We start from the raw sequence: 20540 nt of genomic DNA on the forward strand, positions 1-20540 counted from the left end.
ACCTATAAAACAAATTACTGATACTGGTCCATTAAAGCAGGACCACCAAAGAACTCCTATGGCTCTATCTCTATTTTTTGAAGCCATTTCAGATACTCACTGACTTTTCCATTTTCTCCCTTCTGTCTCTTCCCCTCTTCCTCTTCTAGCTGTTTTTTCCTCTTCTCTGCTTTGGCAGCTTGCTCTTTTCTGTCCTTGTTTTCCTGCAGGGAGTTAACAGTAGCATGAGAAAGTTGGGTAAATGTCTGGTAAAGAAGCTGATGAAGAGAAAGGAGATCTACAGATGAAGGAAGAGAAATTCAGACTTCATCCTGTGCAACAAATAAAATGGGCATTGGGAATAAGGGCTGTCTTACCAAAATGGTGAGAGGGGACTGCTGACTTGGCCAGGACTCTGCCACGTCCCAGTCGGAGGTGGCAGTGGTGATATGCCTCACACAGCTACCTGCAGTGTGCTCACCTGCCTGACCTCTAGCTGAGGTGAAAGGGGGAGATACTGAAGCCACAGTTTTTTCCAAACAAGTGGTTTTTTTACTACACATCCCCCTTCCGAGCCTGTTTGCTCAGGCTGGAGCAAAGGGTTAAATTTTGTAAGCCCCTTTCTCTAAAACTTGCACACTTGGCCCAAAAGCATCTTTGTGACTGACTCTGCAGCTGAAGTTGCAACAAAATCATAAATCCCTGGTGTTTGGGCCAGGCCCAGCAGCACCAGAACTGCATGAGGATGCAGTGGAGGAGAGATCAGACACCACTTCACTGGGAGACCTCATGCCAGGTGCCAAAAGGAGGAGGCTGTAACCAGATTCCCCCCTGGATTCGGGGTGCCCATCCCACCCTGTCCATTGGAGTGGAGGCAGCTTCCAGCACTAGGGATGCTCAGCATCCTCTGTGCAGATGCCAACCTTCAGGGCTCGGATGAAGAGATCTCTGAAGGTCTTCATGATGCTAAATATGTCCTCTAAGGACAACTTGCTTGGGTCTTCACAGAGATAATTTGCAAGTTCTTCTCTCTTCTTTTCAATGGTTTCAAATTCTTCTTCCAGCTTTCTGGAGGCATCAATGCTGTCCTGAAATGCATTAAATGCACACAGTAAAACACCATCGAGAGGACAATGAGTGAAGTGCACTCACAGGACTCACAGAGAAAGGATTAAAGCTTAAAGCAGGACTCTGGGTCCTGGCTTTTAACTGCAGCTTTTGGAAAGCAGGTGGGAAGAAATTAAGATTTGCAGATGGTCTTTACTCTTGGCAACTGCACTGTGCCAGCTTACAGGGGTGTCTTGAGCAAGACATGGAAAGCTCCATGCAAAGCTTAATCCCCAAGCAAAGGGCTTCACTGTGGTGATCCACACAGAAGGTGACCATCTTCTCTTGAAGTGAGGAGTCACACAGAAGCATGGACAGAGCAGTTGGGGCACACACCCTAAGAAATGGCCTCACCAAAGGTATCTAGGTTTGGGGTGCAGCTGGCAAATGCATATTTGGGTTGTGCAGCATTGCATCCTATTTCCAAATTTGAGAGCATGTCTTGTGGCAATATTTTCTCCCCTCTCATGAGGCTCCTCAGCTGCAGATGTACCATGCACCACCTCTCTGTGTCTCATGGGGAGATCTAAGGCAGCTCCATTACTGACCTGGATGGGTTTCTCATACTGTTGTTTCACATCCTCATTTGATGATAAGACTTTCCGCTGAAGCTCCAGCAACTTCTTTAAATTGGTACCGGATTCCGTGCGGATAATATCAAGATTAATTCTGAAATCACACAGAACCCTGCCATTAGTTAACACTCCAGCATCTTGAGCTGACCAAGATCAAGATCAAGATCAAGATCAAGGTCACCCCTCTGCTTCCCACCATTGACTGAACTGAACCCTGTGCCCTGAACTCTCTATACAGTCCAAGCTCAGGGAAAACATCTTCCCTCCACAGTACTCATGGAAAGGCTGCCAGGCCTACCTACAGTTCTGTGTATTGGGTAGATGAATGCCAAAAAAAGTCCACCCGTTCAAAAGGCTGTTCTCCACCGTGCTCAGCATTAGCTCACTTTCCCTGCCTGGAGCTACTTCAGAAATGCTTCTGGGTAGCTGACCTTCACCAGCTCCTGCCACCACAAAGGCAGTGCACATTTCAGAAGGGTCTGGGAGGCAGTTTTAAATGACTGCTCTGCAAATTTCAGTCCTAAGTGTTGCCAGCTGTAGTAGAATTATTATATATTAAGGGGCTTTCAACATTCATCAACCAAATCTTTCAGTTAAAACTATGTAAGATGCCAACTTGTTAATCTCTATACCAGCTGTGTGTGTCCTAATTTCTGGTACATTGTTGATGTGCATGGGATTTATTTTTGTTTTTAATTCAAAGGAAGTGACACACAATTTTACCCTGCTGCTTTTGAAACATATTCAAGATCCTTTGGCAGTTCCAGTAGGTCCTTGTGGCTGTTTTCTACTTCCTGAAGAGGAAGAGAGAAAGAAGTGTTATTTGGTGTGTGGCAGGAGCCGAGGGGAAGCTGAGGAGAAGACACATAGACAGACATGTCCAGGAAGGATGACTGTGCTGTGTTCTGCTACTGCCCCCCTGTCTGTAGTTTGCACATGCAGAGAGGAAAGGCGTTTCCCCTGGCTATAAAACCGCAGAAGAGTACTAAACCTTCAGAAATACTTGTAGTTCAAAGAAAAGCAGAGCTCTTCTTGAGCATGGAGGGAGGTAGACTGTGGTTTGATGCAATCTGACACTTCCCACAGTACCAGAAAGGTACTAAAAGGCCTTGAGTCTTGCGTTTTTTACTTTCACAGCTGTCCTTGCTGAAGCTACTGCCAGCTAAAGCGGGGCTTGAACATCCGTAACTGAAACTGAGGGACATTGATGAATGAAGGTGGCAGAGCAGAGCATGGAGAAAAAAGATAAAACCAGCATTGCCGGGAGTAGGAAAGCCATGGGGACTTAGAGAGAGGCATGAAAAGCCTGAGCACAGTCTGGAGGAAAAGGGAAAGTTCATGGAAAGGCAAAAAGACTGAATGGGTACAGATGAGCCAGGACAGCTTTGTGCTCTGTGGTTTGCAGCTGCTGATGTGCAGATTGCACAAATATGAAAGGAAGTTGCAGACACTGTGGAAAAGATGCTGGAGGGAAGCAGAGCAAGTCTTAAAATAAGGAGCAGTGCCCACAAGCAGCCTCCACCAGAGTCACCAAAGTGATTCAAATTCTCCTGACTTGTGACACTCCGGGGCTTGCCAGGGAGGACGTGAGTATGAGCATGCAGCATTAGCCAGCAGTAGAGTAGGAGAAATGCTTCATCTGTGGTAAAACCCTCCCTCTTCCCTACTGTGCAGGACTTGGCAGTGGTACCTCTAGAATATGGTGGAGCAGTGTAATGCGGGTTTGGTTGGCTTTGGTTTCTGTTAGTTTGAGTAAAGTGCTGATTTTAAACCCATCGGCATCGCCTGTGTGACTTCCCTAAAAGAGAGAAAAAAAGCAGATGTAACTCCTGTGCTCATCCAAATTACAACCCTAAAGGAGATCATTCACAGACTGTAATGGGGGGAGGAGAAGACAAAAAAAGTCCTTACGTAGTTCAGGAAGTTTCCAACTTTGAGAATCAGTTGACAAAAGACTGGCAGGCGATGACTAGTCAGAAGATCTGAAAAACATAAGGGACTTTTAAGTAAAAGCCTCTGTTACACCAGAACATTTTCTAAACTGCACTGAAATTGGGATTCTGAATTCCACTAAATCAAATTTGGTACTTTGGCTTTGCGGTCCAATGCCCAACCAGCAGAGAAACTGATTCCATGCAGATTCAGTTCCATGGGTTGTCAAAGTCCTTGTTGACTTATGTTTCTTTCTTTACATCTGGTCTCTCATTTTCTAATGGCAAATAACCTGCAGTTGGACCCTCCTCACTAACAGCAATCAAGGTCCTGCCTTCCTCGCAAGTTTCCCATTGTGGGCAAGGGTAACTGGGCTGCAAATTGAACTTCTTGCCAACTTCATTTAGCTGTGCTGTGAAGCAAGTTTTGACTGCACTATGATCACCTGCCAGCTGCTAAAACCAGACATACTCCTCCTGTTCCTGGTCTCTCATGGTAGAGGTGATTATTGACCAGGCATGAGGAGTACGGTCCCTGTCCTTGCTCTTATGACAGGGTGCTGCAGTGCTGTGCTTTCTGAAGCACCCACCTTTAAGGCAGCTACAGCTCCAAAAGAACAACTGGGCTGCTGGGAAGTCACTTTGGGGAAAGCTTCAATTCATCCCAGCGGACAGCTGTAATGCCAGCTGGAGAAACCCCAGCAGGAGTTAGGGGAACTGGCTGTGTAGGACAGGTGACACTTGACAGTGCTAAGAAGAGGATACTGCTCTCAGAGGAGTGGGACCAAAGGTTTCTGCCACAGGAAGCTAAAATCTATTGCATAAACTTTCTGTGTACTCACCATGTTGGAGCATCAGCAATTTATAACCCAAAATAACAACCTCTTTCTTCTGGTTCCATTTCTAGGCAGGGAAATACTAAAGCATCGCTACTTTTGGGAGAAGTTTTCTGGCAGAGAAAATTGCTGTATGAAGTTCTTAATTTGGGAAATAATGCTGGATGGATGAATTAGCTGCAGCAGGGCCAGCTCTGCTGTCTAAATTCAGCTCCTTTGAAAGGGCTGATGAACTTCCAGCACTTCAAAGTGTTTCAGAGGAATACATCTGCTGCAGATAAAAAGGGATGAGGATGAAAGAAAAGAATCTTTGGTCCTGTTACGGGCTTTGACCATCATTGGAAATACCTAAAGCTGCATCCCATTTGCAGCAAACCAGTGAATGGACCACACAGGAGTTCTTTGGGGTTTGGGTAGTAATACTGCAGAGCTCCAGGGGAGTTTTGTGGGCGTTAAAATTTCCTGCCTTAAATCAGACCCAGAAATAAGCTCAGGTTATACCTTCACAGGCTCTCCGGATGGCTTCAGCTTTGGGCTGGATCATGTCGAGCACGACGGTGGTCTCTTCACAGATCAGCATACACTCAATGCGCAGCTGGTAGCTAAGGGTGGAGATGGATTCTCACCATAAAGGTACTGGGATCTCAGCCAGCACAGCTCCTTTCCCACATCACCAGCAAGCCCATGCCACCCCACAACACTGCTGTCAACCACATCCACACAAACCACTGGTGTGGCCTGTGGAGGGAGGCGAGGGGTTGCTGCTGGCCCTGAGGACCAGCAGTGATGTAGATGCTGCTGGTGCATTGTGATCAGCAAAGAGAAGAGTTTCCCCTTCTTGGCACTACATTCAGCACTGCCTTTCACCGAGTTATGGAGCCTCCTTGGGCACATCTGACCCTGAGTCTGGGCCAGCTTCAGCTGGTTCAGAGGGAGAGGATGTGCTGGATCATCATCATCATTACCCTTCATCTAAGGGTAACAGGGAATGGGATAGCTCCAAAGTGGAAGGGGAAATCCACCAGTTATATCCATCAGTGTTGGTCTGTGAGGCTCCTATAAAGAAACTTAAACTTCCCAGAGGTAAGCCAAGAAACAGATTGGACTGAACTTTATGACTAACAACCTTACCTGGGAATCAGAAGAAGGAGAAGATAGAACTGATCTGCATTTGCTAGCTTTGATTTCTCCTCTTTGAAGGCCTTCAGGTTTTCTATCTAATGAGAAATAAAGAATCAAGACTGCAGGACTGCTCTATGTGTTCAGCTCTGTGAACCAAGGGTAGTGTTTTCCTCCTGACCTCATGCTTTTCAGGCAGCAGCTTCAGCAACTGCTTCAGAACCTCAACATCAAACTTGGTCCGGTCCCCATTCTGGATCATGGCAGTCACCTCTTCATTGGAGCTGCAGGGAGGAGGAGCAGAGCCAGCCATCAACCAAAGACCACTTTTCAAGTATCACACACTACCAAGAGATTTATCTGTGCCAAGCACTCTGTGCTTTCCCTAGTAAAGAGTCATAATAATCCAAAAGGAAAGGTATTGCCCCACAATTAACTTAGAATCAGGGCCCGGATCCCTGCTATGACCCAAATCTTACTTCTGGCCCTGATCAAATGATTCAAGGCCAGAGATGAATCCTACAACTGAGATCCTGTCTCTGAGCATTTTTTATCTTAAAAGGAAATGGAACTCTTCATTTGTCCACTGGCCCTGATTTGAGGAGAGATTTGACCTCCAGGTGTGTGTCACAGTCTGTGTCACCCTAAGAGTCTGTGCCACAACTTTATCCGTAAAATGGAGATGTAACTCCTTTGCCAACATACGGGGAAGTTGTATGTAAAAACATAATTAAACCCCTAAACTCAGTATTTTAAAGACAGTGGATGAAAAAATGGGCAATGTTTAGTAGCATGGACCACCAAAGCACATTGGCTAGAACAGATTTCGTGAGGACCTTCCAGATACTGCAAAACCTGCTCAAAGTTTTGTCAACTGTCACGAAAACTGGCCATATCTTACCATTTAAACTGCTTCAAAAATATGTTCAAATTGAGACTTTTCTTGGAGTCCAAAAATGTGATCTTCATTAAAGAAAAAGAAGATATCTCATATTAGATGAGCTGTCTGCAGGGATCTTTACTCGAAAAAACGAGGGGGTCTCCTCACCTCCTTCGGCTCTGCCTTCACTGGTGCTGCTGTCTTCTCCTTGGGGGTTGGCTGTGGGAAGCAGAACAGCTGCTCGATGCTGCTGTAGTTGGGCTCTATCGTTTCCTCGCTGCTGCTGCTCACAGAAGCCCACATTGAGTGGCTCTCTGAAAGAAGGAAAAAGTGTTCAGACTGGCTGCAGGCACAGCTGAAAGCTCCTGGTGCCTGGGACACTCTTCAGGACATGAATGAAATAAGAAGAGACATCTTAGTCCTGGATAAATGGTCATTATTGAGGAGGGGCAAGTGTCACAGGTGAGATCCAAAGGGGCTGAAGGGCAATTAAACCTGGTAGGGGGAGGCAGCACTGGGCACACAGAGGCTGTACAGCCCCGTCCCTCCCTGTAAAACTGTGTTTTTCTCCATGATAGGCAAACTGGATCAGCATGACAAGGACCTCAGACATTTTGTTTCTAGTTCCCTGGTTGATATAATTTTTGCTCCCTTGCATCCTAACAGAGGGACTGGGCACAACGTGGACATTTTCTGACTGTGTCCTTCTCCATTTTTCATTTTATACTCAATTCTCCTTGTATAATGCCAGCTACAGGACTGCTTGAATTAATTTCTACTACAATTTCTTGTATCTTAAAAAAAATCATCACCCTAACATGCTGTAGAAGCCTCTACTGCAATAATCCCAACATTTTACTGCTCTTGTGATTGAAGACATGCCTTATTTAGATTTCACCTCTGCCTATTTTCATGCAGTGGATGCCTTTCTTGTCTAGGACAAAGCTGACACAGCTTGTTGAAGTTTCTTCTCACATTTCATGTTTCACTTTGAATCCACTAGTAGAGGGAAATGTAACCCAAAAATCAAGAGATACGTGATGTGATCCTTTCATGCACTCTTACTCATGACTTTAATACAAGATACAAGCATAGATGAGCTGGGTAGTAAAAGTTTGGGGAACGCAGATCAGAGCCTGATCTAAGGCATGTCATAGTGATTAGGAAAATATTCCCATCCCTTTCTCTTCTTTTAAGTTCAAATTATTTTAGTAATAAACAAGCTATTCCAAAGTACTAATTCAGTTGGAATAGTTACTTTTACATTAGTAGATCCATGTTACTTTTATATCAGCTCTGTAGGTCAAAAGTAAAGGAAATCAGGGAAGTTCTGTATTGAAACAGAGTCAACCACATCTGACAAACTTTAAGATAGTATTTCTTCCCCTGGGAAGCAAAAGCAGCAGTGTAAAGCACCCCTAAAGCAGCTGCAGTGACTTTATGCCAGAAGCACCCACCTCTCACCACGTTGGAGGGCAGCTTCTGCCAGTTCAGCTTCTTCATTCTCAGCGTTGGTGTCTTCACTGTCTTGTGGGGAGGCCTGCCCATGCCCAGGGGGCAGCTGTACTGGGAAGCCACCACAGCTTCTATGTGATCTCCTGTCATGCCAGGAAGGAGGGGTGGAGGGGGAGGGATGCCACCCATGCCAGGTAACGGAGGTGGAGGGGGTGGGATACCAATCATGCCAGGCAATGGAGGTGGAGGAGGAGGGATGCCACCCATGCCAGGCAGTGGGGGTGGAGGAGGAGGGATACCACCCATGCCAGGCAGTGGGGGTGGAGGAGGAGGGATACCACCCATGCCAGGCAATGGAGGTGGAGGAGGAGGGATACCACCCATGCCAGGCAGTGGGGGTGGAGGTGGAGGAATGCCCCCCATGCCAGGCAATGGTGGAGGAGGAGGAGGAGGGGGAGGGGGAATACCCCCCATGCCAGGCAATGGGGGTGGAGGGGGAGGGATGCCAGGGAGTGGAGGTGCATTTGTCATGGGGGATGTGGGGGTCATGGCTGCTGTGCCAGAGGGTGGAGGTGGTGGGGATGGAGGTGCTGGGTTGGGAGCGGTGTTGGAGGGAGGGTTAGATTTCTCTGGCAGGGCACAACAGGCCATGAACTGGCAGGATGAGATCTTTTCGTTGTCCAGTGGCCCTGAGGATGTTGCTGGTGGCCTGGTGGGGTTTGATGATCCCGCTGGACACCGAGCTGCACGTGCACATGGCTCTGGTTCAGCCTGGACACCTCCAGCTGCGCTCCCAGACAGGCGGTTTTCAGCTCGCTTTTGCTTGTTTGGATGTTTTTTGATAGACAGCAGCCTCTCAATGACTTCTTCAACTGTGTTCCCTTGAACTAGAGAAACGAGTCAGGGTCAGGGAAGGGAACAAGGCCCACAGGCTGCTTCATGCTGTTCAACCCTCACCAAGCAGTAGATCTGGAGCCCTGGAGAGTCCATTTCCTGGTGTCACTTTACACAATTACACTTTTCACTTCTAGGCAATTTCCTTCCCACGTGCCCAGCCCACAGACACTTCATAGTGTGCCTGCCAGCAAGACAGGCCAGCACCAGTGGCAAGATGCCAGTGAGGACAGATTCCCACTGACTCCCATGAGCCAAAATTCAGGGATTAACCATTAAAACAAGACCGGGAATCCCAAGCCCACTGCTAAATGTGGCCACCCACAGCCACATCAACCTTCACTTGACCTCATACAGAAGGTTAGAGCTTTGTCTCACTTCTGTTCAGCTCTCTCTAAGTCCCACAGATTATTTCCTGCACATTGGGGAAAGATTTTTATGGGACAAGAGGAGTGTGCAAGGCTGGATGGGTATGTCATTCTTACTGTCATTGGCAAGTAAAAGGGCTCTGTTCACTACGGCATCCAAGGACTCCCAGAGCAGGAGGTTGGAATGATGAGAGGGTTCCAAGTGCAGCAGGCTCTGCAGGATGGACAGCAGCTGGACAGAGACTGGAGAGCGGCTCACCTGGAAGACAGAGCAGCTTCTGTCACAACAAGGCTGGTTCCCAGCAAAGTGGATTCACTTGGCCACTGTGGTGCCTCACACCCCATGCGAGGGGCAACTTACTTTGTTGAAGAGAGATGAAAAGACCTCATGATGATCATTCATGTTTATGCCATCACACATCCTTAATAATTCCTCATCATCCTCTATTTTGAACTCCTCAAATGTGTCACACTGGATAAGCAGATCCTCCTCCTCGATGTCTCTGCAATATTACAGCATTTGTTTTCATTGGAGAGCCCTTCACTAATTTTCAGATTACTGTTTTTGTTAAATGGCTTTTATCTCTTTGCCTCTTGGACTCAGCCAGTTGGTGTTGAAAATACCCAACTCTGCCTGATTTATAAAGGATGAGATGCCACCAGTGCATCCTTCCTTGAACAGAATGTACCTCTTCCTACAATCAACACATACAAAGGAATGAGACTTTTCATGGCATAACCTGGCCCAGCACAGGCTTGCTGTGGAATTCTCCTTGGAGCTGTAACATCAGAGTGGCATTCTGACCCTTTTGCAACCAGGCTGCCACCTTCATTTTTTTAAAGTCAAGACTAATTGAAAATATTCCAGTGAAATTTCTTTTTGAAAAACCTTCTTCTCTGTTATTCAAAACTGGATTTAAAAAACCATAGACATTCTAAAGTTTTTCAGGACTCTCAAGACCATTCAGCGTTAGAATTTTACAGCTGCTGCTCTAATAAAAGATTTTCTCTTCCCTAATTTTTATGGTGTTGGATTGAGCAATTCCAGTTACATGGATAACTGCAACTCACATTAACTGCATTCTAGAATTTATCACAGATGTTTCTGATAGAACATAATTTTTAAATTACATTCAGATATACATTAGTAAATTGTTTTAGCTGGATGATTCTGGGACCAACAGCAGCAGTGGTGTTGAACACAGTGAGTTGCTCAGTGAGGCCACAGTGAGGCCACTGCTTCAGATTCAGTTTGAAACAGCCTCAATGAGGACATTGCTGCTCCATCTGTGCCCAGAACTCTGTGCATGCCATCTGTGCCAACAGCTGCCCCTGTGACACTGTGGTTGGCAAGAGCATCTTAACACTGGCCAAGTGCCTCTAGCTCCCATGAAATGGGTGCATACAAGCATGGTCCACTCCACCCAAGAACACTGCACTTCACACAACAGAAAGTTGGGTAAGTATTAAAGTTTCCAAAGCTACTTCACTGTGAATGTCATTTTACAGAAATTGAAGTAGAGATCCTTACCTTAGCTTGTCTAAAACATCCAACAGCTGAAGCCCTGGTAGGTGAAAAAAATAGATATAGTTGCATTATGACCCACTTGGTACTTATTTGTTATGATTTTTATATATGTTATGCTCATAAAAACTTTTTGTAGAGAGAAAAAGTGAAAATATCTTCAGGTGTATCTATCAAAGTGGGTAGAGTCATCTGGTAAATGATGAGACACCACAGCACACATTTGCAGCACTTGTGTGAACCACTGCACAATCCCTCTGAGGTTATTGAGTGACACAGGCACTTTTGAGGCACGAGTGACCTCAATCCAAATTAGATATCTAAGATCAGTCTGATACAATCAAATGTTCCTTGATCTCCATGGAGAGAAATGGAGCCCAGGCTCATCAACTCAGATGCACCCAGCATGTGAGGTGAATCCCAGCAATGGTACCTAGAAGCCTGGGATTCTAGCAGTTGGAAAGTTCTGAACCATGGGAAAGCCTCTGTGGCTCAACTGAGTAGACACAGAGTGAAGAAACTTTATCAACTCTTACAAGTAGTTGCAATATATGGAGATGTGGTGGTTGGTTATAGAAATGCTCTGAAGAAGCTCAAGTGATACAGTGCTGCTGGGATTCCAGAAAAGATCAAAGCTATGGGAAAGCAGCAAAGTAAAAAAAAATCTGTTGACAGAAAGGCTGTTGAGAATAAAGGTCAAAAGACAGAAGAAAATTAATATTTGCAGTTTGGCTCCCCAGCCTCTTCAGGCACCTTATGGATACATCTGAAAAAAACCCATTTGGTAACTGACTTTCTCCAGGGAAAGGTGTAACAAACATCCTTACCTATGAACTCGTTCCTGATTTGTGTCCTTGTTCTCAGCTCTTCTTTCCCCAGGATGATGGCATTGATAGCACTCAGCAGTGTCACCATGTATGGCACGTTGTCTGTGTTGGACAGCTCGTTCATTATGATGCTGAATCGATACTGCTGGTTCTTCACACTCTGTGGGTAACACAACTGATACTATGACAAGGATGGTCTATACAGACATAAATGACCATGACTGTGGGGCAGGCTCTCAGATGGAATTAGCATCTGAAATCCTCAGTTTATCCCACTGTCCACAGAACAGGAAGACATGGGTAAAAGCAGGACTCCTCCATTATAGAGCAGGGGCTAGCTGGCACAGAAAGTCATTGGAAACACCTCCTGGATCCCTTTGTGCTTTCTGGTAACTGATGCATGTACCTGAGCTCATGGGCAGTGAAACCTGTGGATGTGGCACCATTTATTCTGCTGATCTGGTGGTGCTTTTGCTGCCAGAAAGCACCTTGTGGTTTGCAGTCCACAGACCTACACTGACCACAAAAAACTTCCTACAGCTTTCACCTTATAAAACCCTACTTCTCTTACCAAAACAATGCAAAATATAAACTTTATTCCCACCCTTTTCTGTGGTACATGGATCTGTCTGCATGGATCAAAGCCGAGCCATTCCTCCTGCTCCAACCAAACACTTGCCTTGTAATGGTCCAAAGCATCCAGAGCCAAAGAGTGGCCATCTGATGAGTAAATGCACAGTGCAGCCAGGAGCTCAAATATTTGCTTTTTGACCATGACATTAGTTGTGTCAAGTGCTGTAGGAAAAACAGAACAAAACAAAGCAGAATTTATAATGACATTAATATTCTGAATCTCAGTGTCTTCTGCTACATGAATTATGAGCAGTAGTATAAAAGAGACTGAAGGAAGGGACCCATTACAGTGGAAGATAGGAAGAGAAATATATTAATGTAAATATATTAATGTAAATATATTAATATCTCATCCCAATAGCATTATGTGATGGTAAATTCCAGTGGGAACAGTAAATGCTACAGGTATCCCATTGGCATTTTAGTGCAGCTTGTAGTTATTCATCTTTTCCATGTCCCAGCGACATGCTGCAACAGCAGCCAAGATTTTTCAGCACTCACAAAATTTATTTCCCATTTTCACATACGGGTATTTTCTAGAACAGCAGATGAACAATTTTCTTTGATTAATGACTCTTATTTTTTGTGCAGAAAAGCTCAATATGCATATGAGTTAGAGCAATTGTTCCAAGGGGTCCCATGTATTCCCTTTTTGTACTACTCTTTCTCTGTGAGCCCTGGGAGCTGTCGTATTTTTTCTATATTAGAGCACTAAGAAGCTTCAAGACTGAAAATCCAGGATACCCCCCTGTTTTCACAGTACAAAAATGCCATGTCCATATTTTATATAAGCTAAGAAAATACAGGGTGAAGAGGAAGGAAGGGGACTTCAAAACTGAAGAGGGAAGCACGTCAGCTTTCAGACTAAATGCATTTAAAAAAGCTGTTAATAAGGGTTTCTGGGTACAGAAGTTATCCTTCCAGCACCAGCACCATTAATTGCTGTATAATAAGTCCTACAAGACGCCCTGATGAATTTCAAAGCTAACAATGAGCCGAATGAATGGCAGGAGAATGTAAGTGGTGTTACCCACAATCTTCCAGGAGGAGCAGAGTGAGCAGCACAGAGAGCAGGCTCTCTTGAGTCCAAACATGCTACTTTCCCTCCTCTTTAGAGGCTACAAGACTCCAAGCCCTTTCAGTTCCTTTCCTCTGCCCTTGGGGCTCTCGAAGATTGAATAGCAAATGTCTGCTGACAACCAAAGGGTTGAAGATTTCTCATGCCTGTATACAGATAAGGCTGGGTTTATTCCCAGCTTCTCAGTAAACTATGACAATATTTGTGTGGAAATAGCACTGGGTGGCTAAGGCAATGTGATTTCATAGCAGTTTTATTTTAAAGAAGAAAATAATCTCATTAATCACTTGTGACCAACCATTTTCAACTAGCTTGGTGCAAGGCAGGAGGATAAGCAACAGGAAAGTGCCTCCCACCCCAGTGCTGCATGCGATGGACAAAGCAGGAAGGTGTCTCCTCACCTTGGAAGAGTTTTCTGACGTAGCCCTCGTTGCTCACAATGTATTCTATGCCTTTGTGGGAGTTCATGACCGCTCGCACACAGCTAATGCAGGTGAGCTGGAGCAAGGCATCGGATATCCTGGCCACTCCTCGCCCTGACAGCCTGTCCAGGGCCTCCAGGAGGAGATCCAGCCCGGACAGCTCCAGGAACTGGACCATCCAGGCATGGTCGCTGTTCTCCAGCCTCTTCTTCAGCCCGGAGTAGTTCACCACTGAGGGCATTTGCAGGAGACGGATGCACAGCTCTGGCTCTGCGTTTTCCAGGTTGGCCTCTGACTGGTCGGTCTCCTGGGGTCCCAGTTTCTCCTTCAGGGCAGCCCACTTCTTGTGGGCACCTTCCTTTTTGACTGACATTGTGAACGGCTTGTTCTGAAAGAAAAAGAAGAGACAAAGTGAGAAGTTTGTCTGGGCTACCAAAAATGATCCAGTAGCCCTGCTTTTTATCCAGTAATTGGGATGTAAAGCCCAGCTACAGCAGGTCACAGCTCTCCAGCATGTAGGGCATACCCTGGAACTAGTCCTCTGTTGAAGAAACTCAATATATCCCCACCTTAACCACACACATTACATTCAGGCTCTCAAGACTCTGTGGAGAGACTTTTAGCACATCCAAGCCAGCAAATACAGCTTTAAAAATAGCCAATTTGCACCAGTCAATTGCCCCTACCTATTTTCATGCAGTGAAAGGAAAAGGTTGGAAGCAGCATTATCAGCTCTGATCTCCTAATGCCCATTAAACCACTCCAAAATCTCACTGTGCTGGAGAGGCTGTGCAGTTTCTAAGCATTTGTAATGGGATGGAGAAATCATTTTGAGCATATCCTGCTCATAAGAGTATCTGATTACCCTGTTCCTTTTTCGCTTTTGTTTCTTTTGACTGATGTTGAGGTTGATTTTATAGCACTCACTTAATCCCTTCCTGTCTGCTGTAATTGCAAATATGTTTGTACACATGGTGTTTATGCCTGATAATGTGAGAACCTGACAGGCTGTGAGTGCAGGTACAGCAGCAGGAGGCTGGCTACAAAATCAGCAGAGCACTTTTTTGGAGATGGGGAGCAATGGTCCGTCTCCCTGGAGGACACAGCCTGTCCAGCCAGGCCATCAGCAGCAAGGAAGGCCAGGAACTGATTCAGCACAGAGAAACTGCAAAGCCAAATGTAACTCTTGGTGCCAGATTTTATGGTTTTAGGCAGGATGATTATTTTTCAGACTGACAGGGATCAAGTCATACAATGCAGGTCCTTTTCAAAGCTGCATGCAATGGTTTTGGCCACTGAGATCAGCTCAGTTGGTCACAGCACCATGCTAATAATGCCAAGGCTGTGGATTTGATCCCCATATGGGCCGTTCACTTAAGAGTTGGATTTGATGATCCTTGTGGGTCCCTTCCAACTCAGAATATTCTATGAATCTGTGATTCTGTCTTAAAGCTGAATTACTCCTATAGATGACAGTCTGCCCCACAAAAATTGATGCTACCTCCCCGTCCTGCCACACCACCAGTACCTCTGTTCACCATGGCTGCTGAGCCTGCAAAGAGCTCAAAATAACCTGGGGCCAGCTGGCCCCAAAACTCAGCACTTAGGGGACTGAAGGGATTATGGGAGACTCTGATTTTCCCTTCCCAGCTCGAGCACAAGGCTTTCTAGCCCAACAGTGACTAGAAAAATGCTTGAAAAATCTAAACTAAGTAATCTCTGGAAGGTTGTTTTTTTTTTTTTTTTTTTTTTCCCAGAAAGCCAAGATAAAGGATGGACCCTTTACACTGGTTGGAAAAAAAATCTCATTATAAAGCCTGCCTTGTGATTTTTCCTGGGGACTGTGCCATTGAGAAAGGTCCTGGCTCCTTCCCTGCAGCAGAGCTGCATGGCTTCTGTTTTACCCAAAGAGTCATTCTGGCAATCTCCCCTTGGCAATTATACAGCCAAAAGATTTGTTCACTGGTTAGTGACAGGCATGATACTATAGGTCTAAATATGCCTCTTGGAAAGATGCAAAGTGTGATGGGCTAGGACACCTGAAAAATTTATCTGAGAAAATGTGATGGTGGGACTTTCTGGCAGCTCACAGCGTCAAAGTCTGCATTGAGAGGTCAAAGGGGTGGAAGAATTAGCAGGATTTGGTGACAGAAAATCCATTTAGAGAGCTCTGGAGAAACCCTCTTGCAGAGTTTTCTTTTGCTTCAGGGGGAAAGAAGCTGGCCAAGCACCCAGTTGCTCCCTGTTCTGTTAGCTGAAAAAATGATGGTCACGATCCAAAAACATGAAGTGGCAAATATACCATCTGAGAACACACTGTACAGCTGAAAAGTGATAAAAAGGACCATAAAAAAACCAACTCAACCAATCCCCAAACAAACCTCCCTGCCAAAGCGCAGACTTGAGTTTCCAAGATTTGTCATCACTCCCTGCAGTCCAGAGCCCTTACTCACCCTTGGTAAAATTCTTTTTGGGATTAGTCAACCCCAGTCCCACCCCTGTATTCAAGCCCAGGAATCTGGGTTAGGCCTGATGCAAAGAAGAGAAATCCTTCCTCACTGGAGGGAGAGAAGCAAAAGTTTCCTGCCCCAGGTTCACAGCCCTAGGGATGGGGCAGCATCCTACACCTCTCATCAGTCATGGGGACTGCAAATGTACTCTCATGGGGCTGGAGAGGTCCACCTGCAGTCAAATTCTCCTCCACGCTGTGCATGGAGCCCAGCCATCTCTTTCCAGTGCTGGGGTCAAGCTGGACCTTCAGTGTAGGGCAGTACTGAGGGCCATCTGACCTGGGTGCTGCAGAAGTGGCTGCCAACTGCAAGCTCCTCTTCTCTTGTGTGACTTCTTTTTATACTCAGCAAATCGCTTTTTTCATTTGAACACGAATAAACATTTCTTATCCAGCCAGATAACAACGCAGGCTGACTTTTTGCTCTCAGATGTACGAATTAGATTGTATTTGTATTATATTGTATCAGCTACAGCAAGTCAGAGAAATTACAACAGCATTATTGACCTCAGGCTTAGCAGATTCCTGAAAATTAAGCTCCACCAGTGCAACAGGAGACAGGAAATACTGAGAGAGCATCCTGTTTACCACAGATTTGTTCTGAATTATCCTTCCCTCCCACCTGCTCCACACAGATGTGAAGAGATGAGAAACAGAACCGGGCAGCACCTCTCCAAACAGTCCTGGCTTGTGTTTTTATGCACTAAAATGAACAAATTGGATTGATTAAATATTCTTCCCTACAGAGAGCGCATCCTTTTTGTAGAAAAGCATAAAGGTAGCTAATGTATCTAATTGTAAAAAGGGAATAAAATAAACAGGAGCTGTACTATATAAATGGAAAGGAAATGAACATGGAGGAGATGGCAATACGACTTTGCAGATGGTGTGATAAATCTGTTTACAAACACAGATGAGAGTGATATATTGTGAACGCAACATCTTTCCATATTTTCCATGAAGCAAAGTGTTGCAAAGATGTTCAGATACATCCTTAAAGGGCTGCTGGTTTTGCCTTTTATCTCTGACCACAGGAGCTTGTTAGCAGGTAAATGATCTCAGCAGAGTGAGACAGACAAGGATTGAAATGGAACACATCTATCTGGCTGGCTCACAGAGGCTATTTAGACTGTGTTGGCCACAGGAAGGAAAGTGCCCTGACAAAACCAGACATGACAGCTGAATACACCTCACCTTTTGCCAGAAGAAGGGGAGCTTTGCTTTTTGTTTCCCAGGACAGAGAGGGGGCTGTGATGGTGGAAGCAATGTCCCAGACCCTGTGTCTGACCACGCCTGCAGCACCCACGCTCTGCCTGCCCAGCACTGGGGCTGGGTGCTGCTCCCTCAGGCACAACCTGACAGTGTGTCTGTGCTTCCTGCTGTGGGGACACTCACAGCCACAACACAGAATCACAGAATACTTTAGGTTAGATCAAAGACCTTTAAGATCATTGACTCCAACCATTAACCCAGCACTGCCAAGCCCACCACTAAACCATGTCCCCAGGTGCCACATCTGCATGCCTTAAATACAATCCTCTCCTCATCTTCTTACCCTCAGAAGTCGGTTGGCCCTGATGGGGAATCACAGAATGTTAAGGGGTTAGAATGGACCCTAAAGATCATCTAGTCCCATTCCCCCTACCATAGGCAGGGACATCTCCCACCAGACCAGGTTGCTCAAAGCCCCATCCAGCCTGGCCTGGATGCCAGGATGCCATTGTGGCATCCACAACCTCTCTGGGCAACCTGAGACAGTGTCTAGCTACCCTCACAGTAAAAAAGTTTCCCCTCTTTGAATCTGTACTCATTACTCCTTGTCCTGTCACTACAGCTCCTGATAGAGAGTCTCTCTCTGGCTTCCCTGTAGGCCCCCTTCACATACTGGAAGGCTGCTATAAGGTCTAAAGCAGCATCAATGTAAAAATACTCTTAATTTTAGGAGATTGCTTTGGGAAACATAAAGATATCCTGAGAGTTTGTGTTCTTGAACGTGGCAACAGCAACATCACAATTCATGGTGCCAACTCCCTGGATCAATGGGTTTGCAAAGTTATAATGTTCCCTGCATCCATCCAACCTGGTCTGCAAAATTTTCTCCTCCTTTCTTTCTAAATCAGGTGCTTCCCAGATTCAGTTTTCTGTGCCTCTCTGTCCTTCAAGTCCACTCCTAGGGAGATGACATCTGTGGGAGATAAATCAGGGCACATCAATACTTCCTCCATCCTGTGAGGCTGCGGAGAACAGAGCTGCACAGCACAGCTTTCAGTCTAAATTATTACATGCCTCCAGGATGACACGGATCACAGCAAGGACTGGGGAGGACATGTAAAAAGAGATTTCTCAGGCCAGCTAAGCACAATTGACTGAAAACAAAAGGGAGAAAAACTGCAGGTCAAAACTATTCTGATTTTTTGGGGAGCAGACCCACTGCCTATGCAGAAGAATGGGATTTGGGGGCTGGCGTGTGTGAGGGGGAACAGCAGCTCCTTGCTGCCCTTTGAAGAATTCTGGGAACATCCCAATCCCACATGCTGCCCTCACAGCCCTCTGCTCCCCTCCACAAGACTGCCAGGGTGAGAAAAGCTCCTTTATGCTGCTCAGTCCTCCCTCCCTTCCATGCCTGTTCCTGGCACTCAGGAGCCTGTTCTGCCTGGCTGACTGCTAATGACAGGTTTCGCTTCTGGGGAGTTCCAGTTTTCCCTCTGCTGCTGGGAATACGCCAAGCCTTTGTATTTTGCAACATGTCAGACTACTCAGTCACTATAAAGAAACAACATCCTGGCTTTGTGCTTTCCAAAATCACTTCTGGAAGTGTGATGCGTTTCTTTCACCTCTCATTTTGCTTTCATTTGTGCTGTTGTTTTCCTATGCAGTGTCGTTAGAGCTCACCCACATAAAGGCCAACAAACCATACCCCTATGCACCAAGATGAGTTGGGGAAACCACAGATCTCTATTTTAGACACCAGCCTGACCCCCTGGTGTGGGCCCATCAGTGTCTGTAGGAACCAGCAGCATTTTCAGTGTCCCAGGGCAGCTGGGATAAGGGCATGGTAGGAAATTCAGGCAAGCAAACCAAAGGCATGGTTTGCACAATGGACCTTGCCCCAGCATGCAAACCAAGTGCTGCTCCATCCTTCTGCTGCCATGGCCAGCAGCCTCAGAAGTCTTTAGATCTACATATTCTGTAGATCACCTATATCAGAGGCCAGAATGTGTGATTTATGATCAAAAATTGAAAGGTTTTGGAATGAGCGCCCACTCTTGCTCTTCAGTACTGATCAAGGTCTCTGGCACACTGTGCTTTGCTCTGGCACAGCCTACAGGAGCTCTCACAACACAGCCCAGGTCGGCTGTGGCCTCAGCAGTGCTGCAAACCATTATGGGGAATATTTTGTCTTTAGGAAATGAGGGAGCATGGACACACACCCTGCTGCAGCTGGTGGGCAGGAACTGTGCCATCCACACTCCGACTGGGCCTGGCACTGGGCTGGCAGTGGCTCCTGCTGGCAGTAAATTCCCAGAAAAGGACTTCAGAGCATAGACAAAGAATGGCTATACTGGTATAAATTCGTATGTATTTTGCTAGTATAGCTTATTCTTTCACAAATAAAGGAAAAACATTGTTCTGATTCAGTCCCATTCACCACTATTAGGATGCCATGTGCCACACAGCTTTTCTCTCCTGGGCAACTACAGACTACACTATTGTGAGATGTCTCACAAAATGGGTAAATGTGTCCATTCAATATGTATTGGTAGCACTGGAGTTGCATCAGGTTTAACCCCACCATTAGAAAAAAAAAAAATCATCGGTGCCTTCTTCCTCGTAAATAAACAAATTTCTCATGGGCTGCTAAAGGACCACAAACAAATCAAGCTCAAGTGAAATGCTCAAGGACATTTATGTCAGGATTTTCAGTGGCCTCTAAACCCTTATTTTATGAGAGGTTCCACAAGCTCAGCTTCATATGGGTCTGAAACCACTCTCTGTTACTGTAAGTGTGAAGACACAATAATCACTTCTCTTAACGTGGTGAGCCAGGTTTAAACCAGACTGGTGCAGCTGTCAGATTTTGTTTCTGTAATGGCCACTGCCACTGGGTGGGGGTGGAAACTGGCTTATCTGTGTGAGTGCCAAGTCAGACAAACCAGTATCAGAAGCTCTCCATGGTGGGTACGAACCCTGGGCACCCTCAGGTGCTACCACAGGCCTTGGCAGGCACAGCAGGTTCCGTGCTGGAGGGATGTGAGGTGGTGGCCAGCACTGGCTCCATGCAGAGGGTGCCAGCCCCCAGCTGTGCTGCACCAAATGGGGCCAGCAGTGCTTCACCCCAGTCCTTCCCCACTGCTGGGAGCCAGAGAGGCATCCTGACTCCAGCCAGAAAGGAATGGACTCG

General features: G+C 46.0%; 1 protein-coding gene across 6 annotated transcripts in view; it reads right to left on the reverse strand.

Annotated features, from left to right (window-relative positions):
- INF2 (inverted formin 2) overlaps positions 1-20540 on the reverse strand; it is a 41518-nt gene that overhangs the window by 8456 nt on the left and 12522 nt on the right. For 5 of the 6 annotated variants that reach the window (XM_053980036.1, XM_053980039.1, XM_053980037.1 and 2 more), the window contains exons 2-19: positions 13609-14017; positions 12176-12291; positions 11497-11656; positions 10676-10709; positions 9506-9647; positions 9262-9403; positions 7885-8769; positions 6596-6741; positions 6449-6510; positions 5729-5831; positions 5560-5645; positions 4930-5030; positions 3573-3643; positions 3352-3459; positions 2385-2455; positions 1635-1755; positions 903-1067; positions 101-203 (exon numbers count right to left, since the gene is read on the reverse strand). In XM_053980036.1, the coding sequence (XP_053836011.1) occupies positions 101-203; positions 903-1067; positions 1635-1755; positions 2385-2455; positions 3352-3459; positions 3573-3643; positions 4930-5030; positions 5560-5645; positions 5729-5831; positions 6449-6510; positions 6596-6741; positions 7885-8769; positions 9262-9403; positions 9506-9647; positions 10676-10709; positions 11497-11656; positions 12176-12291; positions 13609-14017 (3025 nt within the window). Of the gene's footprint in view, positions 1-100; positions 204-902; positions 1068-1634; positions 1756-2384; positions 2456-3351; positions 3460-3572; positions 3644-4929; positions 5031-5559; positions 5646-5728; positions 5832-6448; positions 6511-6595; positions 6742-7884; positions 8770-9261; positions 9404-9505; positions 9648-10671; positions 10710-11496; positions 11657-12175; positions 12292-13608; positions 14018-20540 lie in introns of those variants that run through there. The other variant, XM_053980042.1, reaches the window with a different exon arrangement.

Source organism: Vidua macroura, chromosome 6, assembly GCF_024509145.1.
Source record: "Vidua macroura isolate BioBank_ID:100142 chromosome 6, ASM2450914v1, whole genome shotgun sequence".
Lineage (NCBI taxonomy): Eukaryota > Metazoa > Chordata > Aves > Passeriformes > Viduidae > Vidua > Vidua macroura.